This window comes from Hetaerina americana, unplaced genomic scaffold (genome assembly GCF_022747635.1).
Source record: "Hetaerina americana unplaced genomic scaffold, ioHetAmer1.1.p SCAF_14, whole genome shotgun sequence".
NCBI classification, from domain to species: Eukaryota; Metazoa; Arthropoda; class Insecta; order Odonata; family Calopterygidae; genus Hetaerina; species Hetaerina americana.
In genome coordinates this window covers 6,126,525-6,153,966 of record NW_027286514.1, presented here as the reverse complement: position 1 = coordinate 6,153,966, position 27,442 = coordinate 6,126,525, and the positions used below count along the sequence as shown (strand labels likewise).

Here is a 27,442-nt window from a genome sequence, read left to right as displayed (position 1 = left end):
TCATTTTCAACTCTTGTAGCCTTTTGTCAGCTAATAGAAATTATTTGTTCCTACGAAAACGATTTGGACTTTTCCTCAGATTACCATAGAAAAGTCCTCTTGAAAAGTACTAAGTCTTTTTGGTATGGATATTAAATACTTCAACGAAGTGTAGCCTGAAACAGTAGAAGAAATTTGAATAAAAGAGGATGAATTTTTATCCTCACATTTTAGGCTCTATTCATTTCAATGAAATGCTAATTTTAAGTAGCTCAGTATATAACAATTTGACTATGCCGAAGAAATTTTTTGTGGTTTTATAAAGCCAGTCAATTTTGCAAAGAGAAATTAGATCCAAACTTTCAGAAAAGACACATCAGGTGCTCTCTCTATGGTATGGCTTGTGTTAGAAATACGTTGTTTACCAGAATTAGGAGAAAGTCATTTTCTACCCAAGCCAAGCCCCCAGTTACATTAACCATTATTGGAATTCAAAAAGGTCAATGATAAATATTCTGATTATGTTTTGAGAATCATAGAAAAACATGTGAAGTGCAGTCCATTGTTGAACTTTATTATGTTGCATAAAAAGTTAAAATAATGAATTTTAATTATGAGCCTTTTATCTATTTTCCACAGCATCATTTGATCGTAGTTTCTCAGATAAAAGTTACATTACTCCAGTTCCTGTGCCTCCAGAAAAACCAATGAGGACATTCTCCCTTGATTTGGAAAGACAGCAGCAACTTGCACAGCAGGATGGCTCAGTGACATGTTCTGCAGGGTCAGGTGCCTCATGTAATCCAAATGAAATCATGCCACCTGCACCTCCACCACCAACTCGCCAAAAGAGGTTAGGAAGGCAAGGACCTGGCTCACTGTACACTTCAGGAGGTGACACCAAGGTTCTGGTCATTTGGCTGGAGAGCTTTGAAGATTGGATCCATGTTCCGATAGGTATGACTTAAGTGATTACGTATGGAATGTTTTGGTCAAAAATGTGTCACTATATGGAAGTAAAAATTATAATTATATTTATTTATTTATATACATATATATATATTTAAATATGATGGGTCGCGGTAGTCGAGGAGGTAGGGTGTTGGACTACTGACTGGAGGGTTCTGGGTTCGATTCCCGGGCAAGTCTCTGGGCACCTGTAGCTCCACCCAAGTTATGTGATTTTTCGGGTACCAGGTCTTCCTAGGAAACCATAACTGGCACAGGGAAAGGAACTGGCCCCCCTACCCTGATGTGTGAATTTCACAAGCCGTCGGGCTTAATACTGGGTGAATTCTACCATCACCTACCAAACCGACCCTCGGGTTGATTACTGTGTTTATGGTTGATCTATAAATATATGTGTGTGTATATATATGTATGTATGTAAATATATACATATATATGTATTAGTATGCATATATACATATATATATATATATATATATACTCATATATACAGAAACAGATATAAGGAAAAGGGATAGGAACACATATAAAGGACGAACACAATATATATATATATATATATATATATATATATATATATATATATATATATATATATATATATGTTATATATAATATATATATATATATACATAATATATATATATATACATAATATATAATAATATGTAAATACATATATAATATATATATACATAATAATATACATAATATATATACATACATATATACATCTATATATATATATATATACATACATATATATACATACTTGTGAGTGTTCTTCTTTTTTTGTGTTTCTATATTGTGTGTTACTCTGTTTTGTACTATTCGGCACTTCTGTGTTACGTCTACGAAAGCATATATATATATATATATATATATACACATACACATACAGTATGGTATGTTCCCATACTATCTCCAGATTGCAGTCAAATTTTAATAAATATCAAATTGTTATAATTATTCATAGTATTCATTATTTCATATATCTTATTTTTTCTTAACACAGGTGATTTGTTGAACTCAATGGTCACTGGCCTAGAAGGTGGTGCTCGACCAAATGAACGAGAGTCTTTTGTGATATTCCTTCATGCTTTACAGACTGGCCTTCTGAGAGTCAAACTTCAAGGTCCCTCTGGAAGGTATGTAGCAATGAAAATTATGTTATCATTTTTAATTAATCCATTACGGATGTTAGCCAATGATGTTTCTTTAATTAAATGTATTCTTTGAAAAACACAGGATGACCATTGCAACTCCACTTGTTGATGGCATGGTTGTAAGTCGAAGGGTTTTGGGCACTCTTGTTAGACAGACATCTTTAAATATGTGCAGACGGCGACGACTGGAGAATGATACGTGAGTATTCATTTTGTTGCTCTACTCATAATGCTTGTAATATTTCATGAGTGAGCATTATGTTGGAAGCCACTTACAGATTTGTGACTTTTCATGTTATGTCGTCAACACTTCCTAAGAAGTTAAGCATACCCTTTTAACTTCTTAAGTGAATATTTTCACTACTTTCCGCATTTTCATTTGAATATTTCAAATGAAGATTGAAGAGTATTATTAGTTAGAGAGATATACTGGGCCATACAATTAATATTATTATTAAGTAATCTACCGATTAAGGTTGGTTTTTGGATGGACACAACTACCAAATAAATATTTTGTGACTCCTAACAAAGAACAATCCAGCAACCTAGTCTATATCAGGTCCCTCATCATCTCTGAGTACTTCCTTCCTCCCTTCATCCCATCCAACACGCCTATCCTGTTCCTGCCCTTTCCTCATTTGCCTGACATCCTCCCCTCTATTACAGTCTTCAACATCCCACTACCGATCAATACGCCCTAATTCATACTATATATCAAAACATCAAGGACAACATGTTGTGTCAGTATTTCATATCAGATGTACTTATTGTATATATTAAGTACATCTCATATGAAATGAGTATAACGTATTCTCCTTCCATGAGGAGAAGTTAGAGAAATGGAATGATAGCTTTATTGATCAGAATGTGAAACATTCACACCAAGCTTTGCTTTATTTTCCTAAGCTCATTTAAAGAAGTGCAACTGTGGATAGACTAGAATATAAATTAGTGGGAAAACCTCAATTTCTGGGTGCATTTTTAAATAGGTTCTAACCAAGTATATTGCATGCAACCAATGGATTATTTGCTGTTGGGTGCGGAAGTTTGCTGTATGTATATTATTTGTGCTGGAATTAGAAAGAGTCTCATGCTCATTGATTTATAACTTGATCCTTATTAATAATATTGTGACAAAAAATCCCAAAGTGTGCCTGACTGCTAACTTAAGTTATTAAATGCAAACAATGAATATAGCACCATTAAGGAAAACATATTAATTTTTAGGTTGTTGTGTGTAACTTTCAAATCTAGAATTGCTCATAAAAAATATATCATCTCTGTTTTTTTAATACTTTTTATTATAGGTATAATTTGTTATTTGTATTCAACCATTTAAGGTTTCGAATGGACAGTGACAGTAAAATCCTACAATTCTTACCTTTGCCTAACAAGGCAAATCTAACAGTCCTCTCTACAATCAATTGTTTTCAAATATGCAAATATACATGTAGGTCTGTCTCCTTTCATTCCTTTCAACATACCTATCCTTCTCCCCCTTCTTCATTTGCCTAATATCCTCCAATCTACATAACAGTCTTCACCATTCTATCACCTATCAAAATGCTCTACATCCGTTCTTCCTCCTGCCTCCGAATTTTTCTCGACAGTCCCCTCTTCTCAGCTTTTACCATGCCTAGTATCTCCTTGTTTGTGTTCCTCTGTATCCAGTTCACCTTTTCCATCCCTATCAACGTCAACTTATGAAAAGCCTTCAGTCCATACTCATCATGTTGCTTCAAGAACTATGTTTTTTAGTTGTATAAAAGCCACACTTCACACCAAAATTTTAACCAGCCTTTTCTGAACGTCTTTACTCAATGTCTCTTGTCATCAATTCCCTCACACTAGTGAAAGATTCTTTGCCTAATGCAATTCTTCTTGTGATGTCCATATGTGAATGATTTAAATTTAAAGGAAATTCTAAGTCTTTTGAAATTATGTGGTGCTCTTAATGTACTTCTAGGTATCATCCTCCTCATGTAAGAAGAAGGCTGAAAATACAGGAGATGACCCAAAAATACATGATTAAAATGAGTGAGCCCGAATTGTACACATATTTGTTCAGCAGTCCACCAAGCTGATTAATTTCTTAATAACTCATTTCTAACATTGTGTGAATACCAGTATTGCTCTTATAGAGTAAGTTTTGCAAGCAGCCTGTGATATTCAACCTTAGTTTGTTTTCATGCATTTTTGCAGCTTGATCTAAGTTGTACATGGTGTACTTAAAATGTCATCAAAATCAAAAGATGGTTTTCAACATGGATACATAATCCTGTTGAATGTGCTTTGATGAGCTCATTAGACATCAATGCATCGGTGATGAATCATTCCTCATTGTCTTCCTTACTTAATGTTAACTGATTAAATTATTTAAGCACAGGAGTAATATTAATTTGCTGTTTTATACACTGTTTGAAGGCTTGACTGTGTAGTTATCATTTATTTTTATAATTGTAAGCCATCTTTTCATATGTTTCAGTTGTTAAGATTGTTTGTTTAATGCATATATTATACATATTCTATCCTGTATGAGTAAGTTTACGTACTGTTGATTTTCATGTATGTGAATGTTCATTTTGTAAATATCTCATCTTTGTATGATTTTCTAAAATATCTATGAATGTTAATTACTATTTATTATTAGATTTCATTGAATTTTTATCAAGAGGAGTTAATCATATTTTTCCAAATATTGGTGATATTATTTGGAAAATTAACTTTTAAATATTTAACTCAAAAGTATTTCTTACTTTGAATTGGCATTGGTTTAAGTGCTCTGTACTAAAATTCTATTTCCTGAATGTGCAACCATGTTTGTGTCAATGCATTCATCTTCTAAACATACCAAATATCAGCTTTCCTATAGTTACTACAGAAAGAACTAGCAGTGTACCTGAGAGGTTTTTGTAGCATTTAGCTTTGATGGATTGGTCTAAAAATATTAAATGACCACATTACTTAAACAAGCATCGGCCTTTACGTATTTTTTTAATTAAAAACACACTGAAAAGTATTTCGGATTGTTTTCTCCACATAATTCTTTGTAACACCCACCATTTGGTATTGTAAGTTAATACACTGTATGACTACAGTAACAAGTGATATGTGTGCTGGATGGAAATTTTCACAATTGAAAAGTTGTGCTCTGTTTGAGTAAAAATAAATTATTTTTTTTAATGGAAATGGCCCATGTTTAGATATTTTTTCTTTTATTTTAAATGTTTACAGGATGGATTTTCTGAAGATTTTCTGAAGCCTGGAAATATTTGCTGCTTTAATAACCACAATTCCTCTGCTTGCGACATGGATTTCCTGTAATTTTATTTTTTTCACTCCTTTAATGGAACGTCTCCATCATCATGTTTCATGAACAGGTTTAATGGCAGCTTGAGGGTGGTGAAACAAGTGTCGGATAGTCCCACAACATTATTCAAATTTGTAGGCCGTGGATGCTTTTCTGTTGATGGAGTAAAGCTAGGTAGGTATTCCATGCATTAGTTTTTACCAGAACTTGCATTAGTATTTGATTTCTTGGTGCTAAACAATGAGAATCTGTAATAATGGTTTTTCTTATGCGTTGACTATTTATTCAGAACACATATTACTAATATTCTTGCGTTGACTTTTGTAGACCCTTTTCCAACTCTGTTAAATTGTAACTTGAGGTTCGATATTGTACCAAGATAGATTGCTTAGTATGAGTTGCTTTTCTGTAATTATTATTGTCATAATGTGGATTTCTTCCCTTAGTTGTATCATTTTTATGAAAACTCAACTCAAAGGAATGCCATGTAAAGTAAATGTAAAGTAATTCACAGTAACTATAAATTAAATTAGTTTTCAGCCATTTGAAATAGGGGTGTGGCCTTGTAGATAGATGGTATTTAAGTGGCAACAAACTAAGCTGTGTATGCTCTAATGTAGCTGGTCCTGAATGTTAGTTAATTCTTAGCTTAATAATTAATGGAGTAATCTCTTAAGACTAGACTTAATGAATGCCAAGAAGTAAGAGGGGAAAATATAAGACTCAGACCTGTGCAAACATGCATAGGGTTTTGGTGGAAGTATTCCCACGGCAGTGGCCAACTAAGCATGCCTTAAGTTGAAAAGAAGTTAATTAATCTAATCGGGGATATTCACTCACACTCATGTTTGTGATTGGCAATGGCTCTAGTGTATCTCAGTCATGCAATTACAAAAATAAAATGAAATAACTAATTTCTCTGATATCCTCATACCTGGATTTTGTGTGATGTTAGTGTGTTTTGCACAGTGATATTTATGGGTAGGTGTTCAGGATGGCAATTACTTAACTACACTTACTCAAAATGAAAAAAAAACTGAAAGGAATGTAATAAATTAGTGATTCAGTGTCACTTGGAATTAATTCACATTATAATGATCATGTTTAACGTCACGATTCCAGAGTGTTTTATTTAGGTGCAACCCAGATTTTAAATCTCTACATTGGAATTGAATATGATATTGAATTTTATAATGAAAAACTATGAATTTGTAATTTCATAGTCTTGACTATATACTGTGGAATTACAAAGTTACAGTTTTTCATTATAAAATGAATCGATTCCATAAAGTCATGCCTCAAACAACCAATTATGATATTGAATATCAAAACCCAGGCCGTATCTAAATAATACATGTATTGTGGAATCACAAAGTTACAGTTTTTGATTGACATTAATGTCATCCCATATTAAATATCAATCGCATATTAAATAAAGAGCATAATAGGGTTCTGTGCCCAAGAAACCCTCTTATTTATATCTACAATGGGTATTCAACATTCCAGAGGATGGCATATATGATAACAATCATTTCCTGGGCATGGCCATAGTTTTCACGTGAGTTGATTGGTTTTTATCAGCACGTCATGCTATTTTACTTCCTGCCAATCTTTCCTCTCCTTCATAGTACTTATACAGTGGTAGGTTTCATGGTGCAATTTCCATAATTCATCCTTGACCTTGTATAGTTAAAAAACTGTTATGCTTGGGCTGATGTACAATTGTAGGAAGTTTACCTCTTTCCTTAATAGAGATTTACTTGTACTTCACCCTTTGGATACTCTTCAAAGGTATTCATCTTTTGCTTCAGGCTAACCATTTTACTTTCATAGTCTTTTTGTTGCTCCAATTTTTTCCATCTCTTATGATATTATTCTTTCTGCTTTTGTCTAAACTTGTTAGCCATAGAATATTATACTCCATGCACGCATAATTTTATTAACCATTTCCTCATGTACATGCTATTTGGTTATTATAATATGCACACAGTTTCTTTGCTTTTATGAGGCCTACTTTTTTGGGTTACTTTGTTTACAATCTCCCTTCTGTAACTTCTATCACTTATATAGCCATTGAAATACCCAATTTCTCTCATATGTTCATAGGTACCTTAAGATTAATTTGTAAAGTTATTATTGACTTTGTTACTGGCAATTTGTTTCATTTTTAAGTTCTAATATTTGAAGAATTGGAAAACATTCCTTGTAATGTGTCCGATAGGTTGTATGCTTTAAAATGTGTCACAGGCAAGAGAATGTAATGAGATGAAAAAATAGAGAAACGAAGAATTACATATCATTTTCAATAGTATGATAACAGAAAGTGATGGTGAAAAAGAGCATTGAAGTGCAAAACATTTGCCGCTAATTTGTGTTTAAGGTTGGGGCATGAACCCTTCAGAGTAATTTATTATATTGGAATCATAAAACAAATTTTCACTGACTAGAAATTATATCATTAATTTTTAGTAAACTTGGTACTTAAGTTGATAAATTGTGTTACTATATTAATGAGTACAGTGTGTACCAAAAGAAATGTTCTCAATGGAGAATTCCTGTTTGGTTAAAAATAAATTATTTTTGTAAATGTGTATCCTACATGATTTGATAAGTTTTTCTAAGGTGTTTTAGGCTGATGGAAATATGCTGAACTCTGTGAATAAGATGATGAATTCTTAGAACACGAAAGATTTAATGTAAAGATCCCATTATGTAGGAAGGTATGTACCTTCTTATTTAAATAATTAGTTGTGAATTATTTTCATAGTCAATTTCCTGCAAGAATTGGTGACAATATTTTTATAGCTTAAGGTCCTTTTGTTAAATATGCTGTGCCTGAAGTATCATGATTTTAAATCCACTTGCATGAATGATACATCTGTAGATGTTGAAATTGGCAATAAGTATTCCTGTTTCTTATTTGTCTACATCAATCAACATTTGCTTTTTAGCCATTGTTGAAACCTGAGGAATGCAGTAGAATAATGGGATTGAAAAAAAGTCATTAAAAGAAGGCAAAAATTAGCTTCCAAAAAGCATATTCAAACAGTGATGTATCAATCATTTCAAGAGGTGTTGTTAAAAGATAGTTTCATGGGTATTGTTTGTGCTTTCATTATTTCCTGGTAAATGACCTGTTTACATGAAATGCAAACTTGACCCGTTTTAATATACCTTGGGAAACAATTTCTAACTTGAAAGGGTCAAAATATCTCTGTAGTCAAAAATAATATTAATTTTATTTGCCCAATTATATATATATATATATATATATATATATATATATATATATATATATATATATATATATATACATACACACACACACATACATATATGCACACACATCCAAATACAAACACCCGCCATGTGGTGAACAAATTTTCATTCACATGGTAATAGATATAAGGAAAAAGGATTGAAACACACATAAAAGACGAACACAAGAGAGATGGAGGAGGAGGAATCAAGCAGATCACTAGTGTAAAAATGTTTCCTTGACTGGGACTTGAACACCAGATCTTTCGATTTGTTGGGTCAATGCTCTAACCACTTGAGCTATCAGGGAAACATAATTTACTATAAAATCCATAGGACTTAGTGCGACCAAGTGCCCTGTGTTTGTCTTTTATTTACTTTCCTATCCCTTTTCCTTTTAATATATATATATATATGAATAATGTATAACACTTAGCACTAGTGGACACAGACAAAAACACAGAAACACACAAAAAAGAGACTCACTATTTTTCGAATTTTCGGTGGTCGCGACCACCTTTATCAAGGTTTTGTCCCTCTCTTCCTTGATAAAGGTGGTCACGACCACCGAAAATTCGAAAAATAGTGGTCTCTTTTTTGTGTGTTTCTGTGTTTTTGTCTGTGTCCACTAGTGTTAAGTGTTATACATTATTATTCACGTCCGTGAGGCTTTCAAAAAGTGTTATATATATATATATATAAATAAATATATATATGTATATATAAATATATATATGTGTATATATAATGCAGGTCGCTGTAGTCCAGGGGGTAGAGCGTTGGACTACTGACGAGAGGGCCGGGGTTCGATTCCCAGGCAAGTCTCTGGGCACTTGGAGCTCCACCCAAGCTATGGGATTTTTCAGGTACCAGCTCTTCCTGGGAAACCATAACCTGCACGGAAAGGAACTGGCCCCCCTACCCTGATGTGTGAATTTCACATGCTGCTTAGTACTGGGTGAACTTTACTGTCACCTACCAAACCAACCTTCGTATATATATATGTGTGTGTGTGTGTGTGGTTAACCTTTTGTCCAAACCCCATAGCCCAAATCTAAATTCTCTTTTGAACAAGGGCCTTTTTTTCACCCTCACCCCCAGGGTACACCACGTGACAAACCTCATGGACATACTGCTTTTCTGCCGGAATATCAGGTGGAAGGTATTTTGGGATTCACAACAATTGGGAGTCACTTAAACAAATTTTCAGACCCTTTCACATCGCCTTACATAAATTCAAGCCGGTTTCTGCCCAAGAACCCAATCCCCTCCCCTCAAGTTATCCAATTGAAATTTTTATAAACCTCCTGTCCAGAATTTCCAGCCTGTCTTTCCTCAAGTCCCTAAATCCTTGACACAACCTGTCTTCTACTGAATGCTCAGAACTAAGAAGTGTAATTAAGGGTCCTAATATCATCATTACTTCTGCAGGCAAAGGTTTAACGGTTGTTGTCTTAAACATCAGATTACATAATGGAGGCTGACAGACAACTCTCGAATATGTCTGTCTACCGGCAAATCCCACACTTCAGCAGGAACTAATTGAATTTCTTGTGGCCAACGGGCCAAATGAGCGTCAATCTCCTTCAGACTAGGCCTTCCTCTCCCCTTCCCATCCTTGCACTCCTCATTTCTCTATCCTATCAAAGATTCACAAGCCTGTGAATCCTGGTCGGTCAATTTTATCCTCCCATCACTCCCCAATAGAAAGAATCTTTGCATTTGTAGACCACTATCTCCAGCCAATAATTCACTCCCTACCATCATTCTCCAAAGATTCGTACCATTTTCTGGAAAGGCTAAAATCAACCTCCCTCCCTCTAGATACCGAGATTACTATGGCCACGATAGATGCAACATCCCTGTACACATCCATTCCCCACTCAGAAGTTTTCTCAGCTCTCCAACACCACCTCTCCCAATGCCCTAAGCCACACATATCCGGCACTGATTTTCTCCGTAGTCTTTCCGAGTTCATCCTTGCCGGTAATTCCTTCAATGATAAATCCTTCTTGCAAATCAAGGGTTGTGCCATGGGTAGCAGGTTAAGCCCTTCCTATGCAAACCTCTTTCTTGGGAAATTTCATACCTCTATGCATCTAATAGCCACCAGCAAAAACAACACTTCAATTATAAAATTTACCACCCATGTCACACCAAATGTTCAATTCCTCATTCCCTGTCCATAAGAGGACACATAATTTGCAATGACACCGACTCCCTTGATAATTTCCTCTTAAGTCTACACTGTTCCCTCCTCAAATGAGGTTATCCTGAATCCTTCCTTAGCTAAAGGATCCGAAGACATGCTTACACTTCCAAACCTTCCTCCACCACGGAAACCCACCCTCTTTCAATTTGTGCCACATACTTCCCTGGCCTAGAACCTCTTCAATTAATCCTAAAAGACCGCTACCCTATCCTCATAAACCATAATTCCACCACCAACCTTTTTCCAAAGTGTCCCTCTGTTACTTTCAAATGCCCCGCCAACTTATCAGATCTTCTAAAATCAACCAATCCACTCCTTAAACCCCTGCCCCATCCCAAAACCACTCCCATCCCTGCAATAAACCTAGATGCAAAGCATGTCCTATTTTAAAAACCAGAATCCCATCACTCTCCCACCTGCTTTTTAATATTGCCTGGGTTTTCATTGTTCAGATTCATTCACTATTTACTTTGCACCAATGAATTGCCAGCTGCAATCCTGATGTACTCTTTGAAGTTAATTAATTTATGGAGATTGCAGAAACTAATATATTGGTATCATCAGCAAATAGAATTGGTTTGTCCCACTTACTCTCATTAAAACTATGAGCAGAATATTAATAGAAATTCATAGAAGTACTGGACCAAGAATAGTATCCTGGCATTCTCCTATGGATTTGGATATGTATTGAAAATCAGACAGTTATAGTGACTGTATCCTTACCATCTTTTAAATATGACTGGATCCACTGTTTTGGTACCCCTTTTATTCCATAACACCGCAATTTTTTAGCAAGAATGCTATGATCTATTGAGTCAAGGGCTTTGGTTAAATCTAAGAATAGGCCGGTTACCTCCTTATCAAAAGTTCCAAATCAAGTTAATGGCCTCCAATGTGGCTGAAATGGCGGACCTGTTTTTCATTAAACCATCTTAATTACTTGATGGTAAATTATTTTTCCTGAAGGGGTATATAAGTCTATTTGGAAGTATTTTCTCAAATATTTTAGTGAAACTGACTGTACAGCAATCAGTTGATAGTTATTAGGGTTGCCCTTGCTTCCTTTATTTTTATAAATGGGAATAAATTGGAAGTCTTGAGAGTTGCTGGGTAAATACCTTGGAGAAATGATTCATTAATTAAATAAAGTAGGGGTATTTATTGGAAGGATAGTAGAATTTAATCACAGAACTTGGGACTCCATCATCTCCAGGACTACAGTTTGTACACATTTGATTTACTGCAGTGCCTATTTTTTTTTCCAGGCATAGATATGAGAAGAGAGATTTCACGCTACTTGAAATGTGGGAGGTGCTATTATGATAAGCATTAGAGCCGATTTGTTTACTGTTAAAGTGATTGTAAAGTAGTGATGGCATATGTGTGGTATTGGTGGCAGCATTTCATTGTGGAGCATTTAATTGTGACATGAGGGAGGATAGGTGATGAATTATGGTGTTAACAATGCAACTCAATGTTATGTTGAACTTTGGTAAATTAATAGAAAGTCATCAGAATGAGATAGATTTAGCTGAGAAATTGTATATTTATTTGTTATTTTATCTCTGAATAAAGTCACAATTGTGTCCAAATCCAATAGGCACTGTATGCTGATGATATATGTAAGTATATGCAAATATTATTATACACATCCTAAACTAGTCTACCAGAAATGTTGGAAAAAGTTTTTCGTATGAAGGTCTGATTTTCATGTGTTAGTCTAAATTCATATAAAGATATTCAAAATTCTTGACCTAAATTCTGGGCCAATGTACATTTTTGAAAGTCATAAAACACCGAACGAAAATTTCATAAGGTGGAAAGGATGTATATACAGTCAAATCTCATTACTAAGCCACCTGTTGGGACCACGTAAGAGTGGCAGAGTAGCGAGATTGGCATATGAATGAGGGTTTCTAAAAACGGCTTTTATTTTCTCAAGTTACCCATCAGTCCAAAGTTCTCAAAAATCGTCGGCTGGTGCATCTTCTTTCGGCAGATCTCGTTGTCTAGCCAATCGCACGCTTGCATCACACCAGGCTTTCCGCTCCTTTGTTGCATGAACTTCCGGACGGTGCTCCAAGCATGCTGGGCTTCCTCGACAGTTACCTCGTCATCTTTGATTTCTACTGGGTCCACACTGCACGGCATCTCCTCCGTAACCTCCTCCAGCGTGAAAGACCAGCCAGTGGCGAGGTGCTCGTCGGCTTCGAGAAAGTCAGACAGTTCGATCTACCTGTTCTCATGTATCTTTTCCTCTGTAGGCAGAGCTTCCCAGTTCTCAAGCAGCTCCTAATCCTGTGCCTCAATTTGGATCTCTTGGATGAACTTGGCCTTTGCGAAACAACTCCTGAACGTCGACTTGCCGACCTGCTTCCAAGCATGCCGACGACTGGTAGAGCATCGAGCAACCTGAACTTGAACTCCTTTCCCTCGTCCATGGCCTCAAGCCGGCGGCACAGCAGGAGCTTCTTGTAGTAGCAATATCTATGATTCCTTGATCCATTGCTTACGAATTGGCTTTCATGTTGGGTGGGAAGAAGACCAGTTGGATGTTGCTCAGCTGAAGCTCGGGAGGGTGGCCAGAGAAGTAATCGAGACAGACCAGCACTCTGCATCCCTGCTGGCCAAGGCATCCGTCCCCAGCACACAATATATCCTCGAAAAGCTCCGCCGTCATCCACGCCTTCGAGTTTGCCTTGTTCAGGTTTAAGACGTCGTCTGAGGAGACCTGCCTGAGTAAGGGCAGGGGAACCTGTTGTTGCCACTCAAGAAGGGATTGCGAATCCACTGCTCCAGCTTCACCCTGCACTGTCTTGAACGTGATGCGGTAGCGCTTCTTGAAATTGTCCAACCAACCATCCCTCGCCATGAAGTCCGGGATGTTCATCAGCTCGGCCAGTTTCATCGCCTTCTCCTTGATCAGATCGCCGCTGACAGGTAGATTCTGTCCTCTTGCTTGCTTCTGCCTAATGAGCACTCCCTCATCAAGCTTTGGGTCGTGAGCCTGTGTCAACTTCATGCACTTCGATGGAACTCCAGCCTCGATATCACCCTTCTTGCTAAGAATGCCCTTCACGGTGGTTCTCTTAACTTTGACGCCCCATTTCTTGCTGATCTCCCTGGCCAACTTGGACTGATTTGGCTCCTTTTTTGTGGCATCGATGATCTCCTTTTTTCTCCTTCAGTGGAAAGTCGGTTCACTTGCATTTCTGAGCTGATATTATGGGCTGAATTTTTAAAAAATGATGCCACTGTTGTGCACGTACGTATTGAGTTGTTTTGCATAGCTGGACTGTAGTTCGTCGCTTCGCCTTTGGGACATGAGTGTAATAATCGAGCAATGCACAGAAATACAGACGTTTTGATGACTCGTGCCTTTTAACAGTCACACAATAGTGGCGTAGTAGTGAGAGTAGGGGGTGGCATAGTAAATTTATTTTGTATTGAATTTTGTCGGGACCAAGCAAAAGTGGCATAATAGTGACAGTGGCATAGTAACGAAGTGGCATAGTAACGAGATTTGACTGTATTTGAATTATGGTAAGTTCGAGTATGATTTTTTGCTTGAGCAAGTCTTTTTATTTTCATTACTTAGCTACTTCGATTGCTTGTCTTTGGAGCCAGATTCTAAATTTTACTACAATGCTTGACAGTAGTGTTCTTTGTTTAGATGTAATTGCAGCACATTTTATTTATTTAAATTTGTCTACAAAGAAAGTTAACAGTATTTTAGTTTTTGGTGATATTTTCTGTTAGTCTAATTTAGCTTTATCCTGGTACTGTTTTCTTTCATGATGTTCTATCAACAGTCTAATGGCTGGACACATTTGCTCGTCACGTAGTGCTGTCAGACCACACTTGGACCATGCCACCGACCTCACAGAGGTAAGCATTGCAATGGCTCCTGCCTCACTGGGTGGTGCCATTTACTGAATGACTGGAAATGGCTGATCATCCATATGTATGCCCTCCTTCTGCTGTTATTAGCAACATGCCTATTCAATGTCACACAATGCTAATTGCTGTGGCCACCAGAATGGAGATGGACAATGAATCCTTCATTTGTGACATTCACCAACTTGGGCTATTTCACCAGGTGTTTATTCCAAAAAGATTAAAAAAGATGGCTGCAAGGAAGGTGTTGGTCAACACATTTATTATTAAATAGACGCATCAAATGAAGGAAAGGGACAATTCAGTGAGTACAATTACAATCTTTGAGTTTCTCCATTTTTAGAATAAAACATTGAATTAACTTGCTTATCAAATATCGTCTCAATATTTTGCATCCATATTACTTTCAAAAACCAGTGTTGCATAACATTGCCATGAAACTTTTCCCTCCTTGCTCACAAAATTAGAGAAATTATTTTGAACTGTCAGTTTATCAAGACCAAATAATGTTATCTGATTGAATTATTGTAGATCTATCTATGTAGAGTATCTTCTAACTGGTGCCTCCATCTCTCTGGAAAGAAATTTTGCACTAGACAGCTAGCTTGGGCAATCTGCTGCGAGGTTAAAAGTCTACATCAAGTGAGAGGTGAAGGATTTATCATTTGTTGGCTATTATACCTTAGCTACACTCCATATATTGATGTGCTCGACTCAAGTGTGTTTGAGACCTTATTTAAAAGGTTCTTTCAGCCATAAGGTCTTGGTGAAATCTCTGCCCAAATGGAAGAATTGCATCAACATCCATATAATCTAGTCTACATAAGTAAAGTGTAATCAACCACACATACACCTAATAAAACACATGGAAAATACATTTTGTAAGGGAGGTAATGTCAGCCTATCTTGTTGGTCTGTGGCTCTTGATGTATTTGCCACATATGGCTCCTCTACAGTGATGAAAATTGGATTTACAATTGAAATTTATATGTGAAATCAATATTCATCAATAGACTGCGGTAAATACATATTAATTTTGGTCACATTGATTGAAAAACTTCTGCCATAATTCCCCAACAGTAGATCTTCCTCTGAAGGTGAGGAATAGTGCAAACCTGTCAATGCCTGCCTATTGTACCCAATGACCAACTTGCTGAAACAATCAAAATGATATACTTAGGTAAATTAAAATATCTAAGGAACTAATTAGGTGAAGGCAAAGATCGGGTAATGTTTTATAAATAATATTTTTTTCCTAAATGCACTATTTTGTTAAATTTTCTTTGACTGTTGCAGTCCTACTATTGCAACAGCGAAGAGTTATTGGGATTAGTACTCATGTGAATTAAAAATTCAAAAAATGGTCAAGTCTGGATCGGGGTCAAGAAAGCGATCTATTTATATATTTTAAAATCAATTATCCATCTTGGAAAGGGTCATTATCTTGAAAGAAACCTCAAACTCCTTTACAGAAGAGCAAGATGATCTTCACTCTCCCCATCTCCAATTAAATGAGATTCTGTGGATGAGAGGTTAGTGAATGCAGTTGAGAGGTGTTAACGTGAGGGAAAAGGGAAGAAAACAATCTGAGAATGGTTATGTTAGGTTGTTTTTTCTGACAATTTTTAATCTTTGGAAACTAATCCTCAAAAATGCCCGAGTTTGAGTATAGAAGAAGCCTGTGTGCATCATTGATGTGGAAATTAAAATTCCACCCACTGCATGCACTCTCCAAATGATATCTTTTCAATGACAATTTCAAGTGGAGTCATATAGCGATTGCGAAAAAAATTCATATACTTGGCTCTTTTTCTTTCTCTATAAGTGAGCAATTGTTTGTATTTATTTCTGAGTTGTTACTTGGTCATTCCGTATTTTCTTCTTGCAGAAGCAACATATTCTCTGTGAGACTACACCTATAGAAATCAGTAGGAAAACCTCATTTTAAAAAATATCAACTCTCAACATATTTATGGTATGAAAACTTAATATAAAAAAATGTTTTGGTAGAAAATTGTATTAAATGGTTGTTCATACTTCTGTAGAATGTAATATGAAAATTTTGTGCAATCTAGATCTATATCTCAGAAGTGAAGTTTTTTAATGCCAGTTTTGATTTGACTCAGAAATGGTTGGGGATATGTCAGAGGTTTCATATCTTCATTCACAATTTGTAACTTTAATTAATAATAATGAAACTTCAATCACATAAAATATACATTATTAAATTCAGATTCAACAACTGTGATAGTAGTAAGATCTTTGACAGTAGTTTAAGCTTAAAAACTTGATATCTCCAGAAAAAATTCTACTATTGACATAGCCATACGCTTACATTTAGTACTGATTTAATTGACTAGGATAATCACAAATTAACATAATCACACAAAATAAATACATAAGGATGATATCACCAATGGCACTAGTGCGAAATTCCATCTACTTACATTGAAGTTGTACTGAATAAATTTTCACAACTTTCATCTTAAGTAGTTCTGATTATGCACATAACATATTAATAATTTACCGAGAAAGCTCCCCAATATGTATATACTTAGAAAATGTTTTCTTTCTTACATAAATGACAACTATATACAATCTAATTCCTATCTTAGGCCTTTAATTGGCTTGCAGAAATAAGGGTGATGGGTGTGTACATCTACATTGGTGCATACACCTGAAGATTCTCTTCTTGCAAGGTATTCCAAGGTTGTCAATCTCTAGACAGCCTGGACCAATATTGTACCATTGAAAAGCCAATAACAATGAATAATAACCATTTTATTTCCATAATGAACAAGGTGGTCATAATTGTACCTTCAGTTGTGTTTTGCCACACAAGTACTTGTGACCTGATACCACCAATAGGAATCACATTTTTAACAAGCCTTCTAATTATTATTGTCAGACCTTTTCAACACTGCTCTTAGGTTTTCCTTGAAATTTTAGTTTTTACATGAATACATTTAGATTTACATACATATCTCAATATTTCCTTGAACACTAGTTACACATGAATATATTTGAATGGCATTTATTTAAATTTTATAGAGTGCGTGTGTAGAAAGTGATATTTTAAGATGGCAAAATGTGTCATTAATAGGATCCCCTCAAGAAGATGAATTTATTTAGCTGACTGAGTTTAAAAATGAAAATGATTATTTTATAATCAAGCTCTAGTACTTGAACAAAATTTAGTTCACATGATCTGTTACTTATCACAAAAATAGTTTAACATCTCTATCTTGCCTATGTGTGTAATAAAAATACTGCATACTGTTATGAATACTGCTCTATTTGCATTTTGACAAGTATCATATCAATCATCACTTATCCTAAGCAGGGAAGTTATGCACTGCTGTGGGATGATTTTACATGTCATAACATAATCAAACAATTATGAGTGGGTCCGATCAGCTATTGAGAAATTATTCTTTAAATTGATAAATGGGACAAATTTGGGAATGATAAAATCGAATTGCAATATGAGATCTTTTAGTCATAAAGTGCACGAAAATTTACACCATTATAACGAGGGTGAGCTTGTTTTTGTACTTGTTAATATGGGTGCAGTTGTCACTGAGGTAGAGCATTAGTAGTTCTGATTATGCACATAACATTTTAATAATTTACCGTGAAAGCTCCCCAATATGTATATACTTAGAAAATGTATTCTTTCTAACATAAATGACAACTATATACAATCTAATGCCAACATAGCACCACTTTTCATAAGGTCAATAAAATTCTTTTATACATACAAAACAAAAATAAAATCACTTAAAAATCAATGTTACACCAAGTTGACTACATCACGCCATAGCACCAGAAATACATCACATTCCATTCTCAGTTAGTGTTTGATTGGGTGGGATGAGTAGAATTCAGGAACGACAAATGAAGGAAAAGATAAACTGTTAATTGGTTAGAAGTGACATAAGGGATAGTTTTCATTGAACAGTAGAAAGTACACTTTGGACAGGCCCTTGGCATTGGCTGGTACCGACTTCAACATCCTCCGTCTCAGAATACAAGAATCCACAAAAAGGAATAAAGAATACTTGCTTTATGTTTGATATACAGTTTTTCACAACTGAGATTTTGCTGACGGACTTCCCGGAAATGTGTACACAACTGTTCATCATAATTAAATTCTAATGCTCATAAATCCATTTGCTTTGTCATTTTGTCAGCAATCATTTTTGCTATTGAAAGAGAAGAGGTAGCTCCAGGGGATGGTGCATTCCGACAGTGAAGAACTCTCTTGGAGAGCAGTCCTTTTCCACCAGAGTCAAATACGAAATCATCTACGAGGGTACCATCAGATGCCACAGCTTGGGCACGAACTCCTGAAGGTCCCCTGAAATGAAGAAAAGAAACTGGTGAGCCTAAACACATTGGTAAATTAATATCCCCTTAATTAATGTACACGTTGAGTATAAAACTTAATGAATTCAAATGAATGGCAGCCCTATGCAAGTTAACATCAAAGACTGTGAACATTAGAGGATAGCATAATCAAAACAAATTCAGGTAATGCAATTTAGGTTCAAGTTTTCAACATTAATTTTAGTATCATTTGAATGATGAAATCCACTGCATGTAACACAGTGTGTTTTCAGTTAAAATAATTCATACGGAAATGAGTTCCATTTTTGTCTCATACCAAGCTATGGACTATTGAAGTTATTTTAGGCCTACTTTGCATAATGGTGGTACAATAAAGAGTGATCCCTTGATGTCTGGCCAAGTGCTTCAGCAGCTAAGTTATAAAATTAAATTATGCGAATAAAAATATTAGGGTCACTCTCTATTGGACAGCCATGTTATCAGTGTCTATATATCATCCGCAACATTATCTACTTTTAATTAAACATTTCACCATAATCAGCCTTTCCCCACTATTCTACGAGGGTAATCCCAGAAGTACCCGACTCAACAAAGAAAACACAAAAATTTTGAAAAAAAAATTATTTATTTTTCAACATCATTACCTTTCAGCTCTATAAACTTTCCCCAGCTTTGTGTTTGTTTCTCTTTTTATAACAAGAACTGTCTTTCTCCTCAAAATAGCCTAGCAACATCACTTCTTCACAGTTGGAAAATCTTTGACCACCAAGCCATTTTTTCAAGTTTGCGAACAGAAAATAATCTGACAGAGCTAAATTTGGCAAATAGGGTGCATGAGGTAGCAATGCAAACTTAAATTCATGAGTTTTGGCCATTGCAATGATGGATTTGTGAGTTGGTGGGTTGTCTTGATGAAACAATACTTTCTTCCTAGCCAAATTCGGCCGCTTTTGCTTGATATCTTTGCTCAAATGTTGCAAATAACTTCGCATAATACTCACAGTTGATAGTTTTTCCTTTTCCAAGATTTGAATGAAATTTATCCCACGCACATCCCAAAAAACCGATGCCATGACCTTGCCTGCAGATGAAACAGTCTTCGCCTTCCTTAGAGTTGGTTCTCCTTTTTGAATCTATTGTTTTGATTGTTCTTTTGCCTTGGGTGTGAACTAAGGGACCCAAAAATTCTGCTTTGTTGCTGTGACCTTTTGCTGAAAATTCAATTGAAACATCTTCATGAGACTGGTTTTGCTTGAGTGTGAGCAAACGCAGCACTCATCTTGCACACAGCTTTCTCATGTCCGAATTTTCAGTTAATATGTGATGTACTGCACTTTTTTTGCAATGCCTAATATGTCTGCTAGATCACGCACTTTCAGTTGACGATCATCCAGTAACACTTTGTGGATTTTCTTCACTGTTTCTGGAGTCATCACATCATTTGGTCGACCAACGCGATGCTCGTCTTAACAGCTTGTTCAACTCTGCTACCCAATATTTTACTGTTGTAAACAAAGGAGCAGACTCACCCGGAGTAAATCCAGTTCAGCTTTTATATTGGTTGGGCTGAGGCCTTTCAAATAAAAGTATTGTATCACATAACGATGACCAATTTTCTCCATTTTCAGAAATTCACTGAAAACATTCACTATTGATGACTCCCAAACAAATACTGAACAACAAGGCATCTTCAAACTTGAAATATATGCAGGATATAGATAGTTTATTTTCTAATAGTGATATTTTTCAAAGAACTACTGCCATCTGTAGATCAGGCAAAGTACTTCTGGGCCTTCCCATGTATTGTTAGTTAATCATATTATTGCTAAAAAATATCTTTACTTTCAACATGACCATCTTTAACTTAGACTGGTGTTTGAGTAAGGAACTTACTGGATCAAAGTAGAAGAGGATTGGTCACATTAATATAAAATGAGGCATTTATTAAAGAAATGATTCTTTTAAAATTAAAACTGTTAATGATACATATTATGATTGATTGATGTTGATGATACATATTACCAAAATGACATCCGACATTGCAATAAACCCTTCTTAAATTCAATGTACTTCCTTTCTCCTCCCTTCATTTGGTCAAACATGCCTATCCTTTTCCTGCCCTTACCTCTGCCTAACATCCTTCCCTCTATATCACAGTTGTCAACATCCCTTCACCAATCAAAATGCTCTGAAACCACCTAAATTGCCTCCTTTGTATTTTTCCTAGCAGCCCTCTATCTTCCCCTTTCACCATGGCTGGCACTACTTCCTTTGTCTTCCAAATCTGCATATTCTTATTTTTCCATTATTCTGCATACCCACATCTCAAAAGCTTTGAGATGAGGGTATGCAGATCTGCACCTATCATCTTGCTTCAATGACCAAGTTTCCACTCTGAACAAAATCATGCTCCATGTAAAAATTTTCACATATCTTTTCATAACATTCTCACTTAACACCTATCATCGACTCCTTCCTTCTCATGATAGCTTCTTGTTCTACCTCACTTCTTCAATGTACCTTAAACTTTGATGACCATTTTGTCCCTTCACTCCATGCCTGATGTCCCCAAACCATTTGTCTCACACTACTTGCCCTTACCTTCCATTACACCAAATCCCACACTTTTTGAGCATACATAATCTTGTGCCACTTTGACAAAGTGAAAGTGACACCAACATCAAGCTGGTCCAGCAGGCACCAATTGTTGAAGGATTCTCTATCAAGCAATTAAGTCCCAAGTGTGACCATTTCCCTGTTTAATCCTCTCCCACTCCTCATCCCTCCTCACTTCACAATAATTGGTCAATGAAAACACCAAGATAGCATAATACTTCCAAGATAGGAAAACTGCTTGACGTACTCTAATTTTGACCTCAAATGCCAATGTTAAACTTAGCCTTCCTCTTTCTTGAAAACCTTATAACCATTGCTTTGTTTACATTGATTCTCATCCCATACCCACTGCACCAATTTTCCAATGCACTCAGCAATGATTGTAACCCCTTGGATGACTGGCTAACCAAAGCTTGATTATATGACATGTCTCTTTCACCATTTCTTCCACATATGCATTGAAAAGCATAGGTGATAATGGATCCCCACGATTTCTTACTCATCTCCTCATCCTAAACTGCCCATTCTGACTCTACATCCAACAGTCAACCCTGAACAGTCTGACAAATGTTCCGGTTACAGACAAGTCGACTATCCCTCCAATCTTCTGTAACATTCATTGCTTCTACCAATATATCAATGCCTATCTGGAATCCATGAAACAAATACATCCTGATAATACTTTATGTTCCTTCCCATGAATAAACTATTTATAATTGCAAATGATTAATACATAAGAACAAAGTAGGGATTACAAATACTTGTGTTTAGTAATAAAAAATAATACCCATGTGCATATATCATATTGGACTCTAAATCAGTCAAGGAAACAAATCTTAATCCCTCAAGCCGGTAAACGTATTTAAATGCTTGGGCCCCACTGGCAGTATTTGATATTTCTAAAATCTCTCCCTGTTGCAGCACTGCTGAAAATAATTTATATCTTTTTAAATATTCTTAAATTAAAAAAAATTAACCTTAGGTTAAATTGCTTCCTCTACATCGGTAAAATTCTACTTACGTCATATTTTATATTTTTACTCATTTTTTCGCCGGCAAGTTTCGAATATCCATTCTAAAAGTTCAGTTTTGTGTGATATAATTTGAAACAATCCTCTAAATATAGGCCTGAATTGCAGTCGGGGCACCATTTGACTGTATCCCTCCTTTTACCTCATGCCAAGTACACCTGACATCTTCTTTGAGGCCTGGAATTCCGGAGGCCTGGAAGTGCCTCTCGACTAAACTTACTAACTTGAACTTGCACTGTCACATCCAATACTCACTACTCTTTCTCTGTCCAGGTGTTCAACTAAATTGTCTATATTTTATTCACTCAAAAAAGCTTATCCGTCTTGGAAAGCTCTATGGGAGTTAAATACAAGGCTTTTTTACTTTTCTTTCTCCAGAAAGATATCTAACAACTGAGACTCTAGATGGTGTTGAGGCCTTTTGCCCTCGCAACTGTTATTACGAAACAAAGAGAAAGAATGACCAACAATTGGTTCCTAGGAAATTAGATGGGGAGATTCTATCAAGCAATTAAGACTGAGGACAACGCATAAATGCAAAGAACTCACTTATCTCACAACGATGGATTGATAGATTTATCGTCCTTTTAGAGTGACTTATCATACAGCCGAAAAAGAACGGTTAGGAAGGCTCATCATCTAAGAGCCTAGGGCAACCATATGCATTAAAAAAAATCGATGGTGCCACAGAAAAAAATTCAAAACCAAGGGAGCAGAGTGGGGCATATGTCGATCCGCAGATAAGGCCTGCTGACTGCGATGTATCATGTACTGAGAACCACGCTGAGGGGTTAAGAATAAATTGTCAAGGCACAGATCCATGGAATCATCCAGAGAACTTATAATTGGTTAAGAATAGTTTCGATCAAAAATAAATTAATTGAATCCAAGAAAATATGGATTGAAAATCAGTTTAGATTATTGGTATGCATACAACTTATTTGAATTGGTTTAAAAAGCAAATGCAAAGAGAATGAGCGATAAGTAGATTTCAAATTATTGGAGGAGATAATACAAGAATTATAAAGAAATGATCCTATAGTGGGTTTTCTGAAGCAAATCTTAAGACTGGTTAATAATACATCAAGATTCCTAAAATATCCAAAACAGGCACAAACAACAACTTCCATTTCCAGATTCAATCATGCTGTTCAACTTATTCAATTAGGTCATATACTTGCCTTTTAATGTCTTTGGCAGAGATGTGAGGAATATATTTCCTCAGTTCCTTGAGCTGAAGGCCTATGAAAGCAGACCTTATCATTTCACCCATGCCAAACACAGCATATTTAAATGCCAGCTTTTGGAAACCAGGATACTTGAGAGCATCAAGAAGATCGGAGAAATCAATGTCCCTCCACCTGTAAATTATTCATGGGCACATTGTCAGTTTAAATTAACTCTGAGGATTATTCAATTGCACTTCAAAACTGTCTCACACTGACATGTATGCAATGGTGGATGGTGTAACTTTGTAGAACTCCTTTACGATGCGTACGAAGGAAAAACAGCCATTCCACACAAATATAAATTTACTGAGACTGGTTTGGATAGTGTATTACTGTAATGAAAGTGGTCACAGTAAAGTTACATTTGTGTGGATTAGCACAGTGTTTGGCTTTCCTGTACAATCTAATATACACATGGAGAATTATCGAAATTGATCACATTTTAAGAAAATTGTGAACATCTTGAGGTTAACAAAGGTGTAAAGAAATTTTGTGTATGCATAATTTGAACTGATGTATAACTGAACCATTAGTGATGCCTATACCTTTGGCACATGTGCTAAACATACCTGTAACCTTCTCTTTTAAATGCAAGGATAGCATTTGGCCCCAGCCAAACACTCCCATCCATTCTGGGTGTGAAATGAACTCCTAAAAATGGAAACCTGGGATCTGGAACCTGAAGTTTATATCAGAGAATTAGGTATTTCCCACATTCTAATCGTGTATACATAACGGCACTAGATAGGATATTCACAAGGCTACATAGTATATATTTCGTTACATAATTGATGTTCATATATAAGTTTTGCAATAAAGGACACGAAATATGACAAAAAAAATAGAAGAATAATGCTCTCACAGGATATATATTGCCTTTTATCAAATGGCATTTTTCTGGGCTCAGAAGTAAATATTCTCCGCGAAATGGAATAATCCTTGGATCTTTACTGCAACCACCTTTCTGCGCCAATCGATCTGAATGGAGTCCTCCACAAGTAAGGACATATTTGGCTCTAACAAACTGCAAAGAAATAAATGGGATATCTAATGAATGAAATTGTATGCAAAAACGTAACGAGGAATACGGTAAGCAATAGTGATGCAGCAATAGTGTTTCATAGTTCGTAATTTCACTTACCTTGTTTTCATTTCCAGTCACACGAATGGGATAATCATTGTTACTCGTAGCACCAGTTTCTTCTTGGAAATTATCCACTTGAAAAGAATTATGAATAGCTCCACCTTTTTCTTTTAAATCTTTCCCATATTCTTGGGTGACTCTCCCCCAATCTACAATTCCAGTATGAGGTGACCATAAAGCTTTAACTCCCTAAGGGGTAAAACTTGTATTACTGGCACTGCACAATTTACTAGGATGAAAGAATACCAACACTAGACATTTGCTACATACCTCACAATGTGGCTCGTGCTTCTTTATGTCTTTACCCTCAATCAGTTCTATGTCCGGGCAATTATTTTGTTTGGCACGTTCATAAAGATCCATTAATCTCCCTATTTCTAATTCGTTAGTAGCCACAATCAACTTGCCACATTTCTTGTATGGAATGCATTTTTCGTCTAAAAATTTGTAAGCTAAATGCATACCCTCCACACACAGTCGTGCCTTAAGCGACCCTGGTTTGTAATATATACCAGCATGAATAACTCCGCTGTTATGCCCACTCTGGTGAACACCTATTTACCAATGAAGGAAACAGTGTTATTCCTTATAACTTATGTGCTATCCGTTGATAAAAAATACTAAAACGATTACCTAGCTCTCTCTCTTTCTCCAACACTGCCAATTTGAAATTGGGATATCGAATTTGAAGCTCCCTTGCTGTGGCCATTCCGACGATACCTCCACCAACCACGACAATATCATAACACGCCCCATTTTTGCTGTAAATAGGAAAAAATCTCATGTGGTAAACAATACGCTTCTCAATACGACCTCTGTTTATTCGGAAGAGTTACGTAATGGACGTGAAGGTCACTGTTCAAATGTCACGGGAAATTAATACAATTTACTTACGTGGAGGACAGTTTGCGAGTCGTGAAACTTTTGGCCAACCTATGAGTGCTTAAAACACTTCTCTGGTACTTAATCGACGACCTCAGCCAATGTATGTAAAAACCGGTACCTGCCATAATCACAATAAAATCTCTCTGTGCTGGCCCATCACATGTTTTGGGAAACAAAAGAAACGCTCTTAGGCAACCCCTGTCGTTAGGTTCGCAGTTTCTAGTTCACTTAATTTTTAATAAACCTATTGGATCGAATTATGAATATAATTTTTTAATTCGAGGTAATACTGCACAAGATAATGTTGATGGCGGAAATGAGTGTCAAATCACTCTAGGTAATAGAGGATAGTAATAACATGCATTCATTTACTCTCACCTTACGTTAGAGTAAATTTGATCACGATATTACTTCATATTTCTATGTTACAATAGTATATCATTATAAACTCGAGGTACACCGCTCGCGACATGATCCAAGTCGCCGAAACATACAATTTTATTATGTAAACATAGCAGGACGTCGTATTATTTACATAGACTCGCTCATGTCACTACAAATGACAAAGAAAGAACGAAATGGTTTGGTTTTAAATCTCTGTTGCGATATTATTGGATTGATGCATTCAATATAGTTATAGATTTATTTAAATTTAAAGAAATGATTTGCGAATTGAATTAAACCTTTATAATAGTAATTTATCAACTTTGGTAGCAAAATATAATCCCGGTAGATGAACGATATGTAAGATGCGAGTTTCACCAAATTTGATTGTGAGCGCCAGCCGCGCCAGCGGTCGACGGAATCCCAAACAACAGCAGTGAACTCCTTGGAGTGAGAGACGATGGAGGAAGAGCTACGTTGTCCTGCGTGTAAGCAGTTTTACAACAACCCAGTGTTATTACCGTGTTACCCACGCGTTGTGTCTCAATTGTGCGGTGCAGCTACAGCAGCCGGCATCTACACAACCACCGCCCCCACCCCCCGCCCCCTCCTCCGCCGCCTACCCCTGCTGCACCTTCGACTTCATCCTGCTCGTCTTCGGAGGCAGCCGCGGGGGACTCGCTCGGCGAGGCCTCGGCGGACTTCCCAGACGTTGACAAGTTATCCATCCTCTCGGAGACCGATTCCGGCGTCGTATGTAACAGCAGACCCAACAGCTATGTCGGAACACCGAATATGCAGGGCCTCCTGGCCTTTCCACCGCCATTGCTTCAGCCAGGAGGAGGAGTCGTCCTTTCGCTGGCCTGCCCCGCCTGCATGAAGGTGGTATATTTTGATGAGGGCGGCGCAAGATCCAACCTCCCCAAATACCGTGCCATGCAGGTCATCGTCGAAAAGTATGGAGAAGGTAGGAGGTTGCCGCCCCGGTGTCAGCTCTGTGAAGGAGACGCTC

At 36.3% G+C, this 27,442-nt stretch overlaps 3 protein-coding genes across 13 annotated transcripts in view; 1 reads left to right on the top strand and 2 right to left on the bottom strand.

Moving 5' to 3' along the window:
• LOC139686309 (ral GTPase-activating protein subunit beta) overlaps nucleotides 1-8,001 on the top strand; it is a 67,277-nt gene extending 59,276 nt beyond the window's left edge. For 9 of the 10 annotated variants that reach the window (XM_071583462.1, XM_071583460.1, XM_071583461.1 and 6 more), the window contains 4 exons: nucleotides 619-936; nucleotides 1,964-2,096; nucleotides 2,197-2,313; nucleotides 4,081-5,297. In XM_071583462.1, coding sequence (XP_071439563.1) covers nucleotides 619-936; nucleotides 1,964-2,096; nucleotides 2,197-2,313; nucleotides 4,081-4,198 — 686 coding nt within the window. In that variant the 3' untranslated portion in view covers nucleotides 4,199-5,297. Of the gene's footprint in view, nucleotides 1-618; nucleotides 937-1,963; nucleotides 2,097-2,196; nucleotides 2,314-4,080; nucleotides 5,298-5,348 lie in introns of those variants that run through there. The other variant, XR_011700363.1, reaches the window with a different exon arrangement.
• Nucleotides 8,002-13,403: 5,402 nt separating this feature from the next.
• Nucleotides 13,404-14,823, bottom strand: LOC139686391 (tigger transposable element-derived protein 4-like). Its single transcript, XM_071583584.1, has 2 exons — nucleotides 14,678-14,823; nucleotides 13,404-14,076 (listed from the first exon to the last, which is right to left on the bottom strand). Exons 1-2 carry the CDS (start codon nucleotides 14,821-14,823, stop codon nucleotides 13,404-13,406), a joined length of 819 nt encoding a protein of 272 aa, XP_071439685.1.
• A 2,730-nt stretch (nucleotides 14,824-17,553) lies between these two features.
• L2HGDH (L-2-hydroxyglutarate dehydrogenase) lies at nucleotides 17,554-26,540 on the bottom strand. Of its 2 annotated transcripts, none has more exons than XM_071583451.1 (9): nucleotides 26,425-26,540; nucleotides 26,056-26,290; nucleotides 25,795-25,922; nucleotides 25,432-25,715; nucleotides 25,159-25,350; nucleotides 24,880-25,041; nucleotides 24,587-24,696; nucleotides 23,970-24,149; nucleotides 17,554-19,151 (listed from the first exon to the last, which is right to left on the bottom strand). In XM_071583451.1, the coding sequence occupies exons 2-9, from the start codon at nucleotides 26,169-26,171 to the stop codon at nucleotides 18,953-18,955; spliced, it is 1,371 nt and encodes a 456-aa protein (XP_071439552.1). In that variant the 5' UTR covers nucleotides 26,172-26,290; nucleotides 26,425-26,540; the 3' UTR covers nucleotides 17,554-18,952. The 2 variants fall into 2 exon arrangements, with proteins under 2 accessions (XP_071439552.1, XP_071439553.1); XM_071583452.1 differs by having other exon boundaries at nucleotides 26,056-26,194; nucleotides 26,425-26,539.
• Between the last annotated feature and the right edge of the window lie 902 nt (nucleotides 26,541-27,442).

Bases quoted from the DNA above. Each gene is read 5' to 3' on its own strand.
- LOC139686391 (XM_071583584.1), bottom strand. From the start codon at position 14,823: ATGGCACCACCCAGTGAGGCAGGAGCCATTGCAATGCTTACCTCTGTG. The intron at 14,077-14,677 runs GTACCAGGATAA...TTTCCACTGAAG, and splicing joins GAACATCATGAAAGAAAACA to GAGAAAAAAGGAGATCATCG.
- L2HGDH (XM_071583451.1), bottom strand. From the start codon at position 26,171: ATGGCAGGTACCGGTTTTTACATACATTGGCTGAGGTCGTCGATTAAG. The intron at 24,697-24,879 runs GTGAGAGCATTA...TATAAACTTCAG, and splicing joins TAAAAGGCAATATATATCCT to GTTCCAGATCCCAGGTTTCC. The intron at 19,152-23,969 runs GCAAGTATATGA...TCTTCATTTCAG, and splicing joins TCTGCCAAAGACATTAAAAG to GGGACCTTCAGGAGTTCGTG.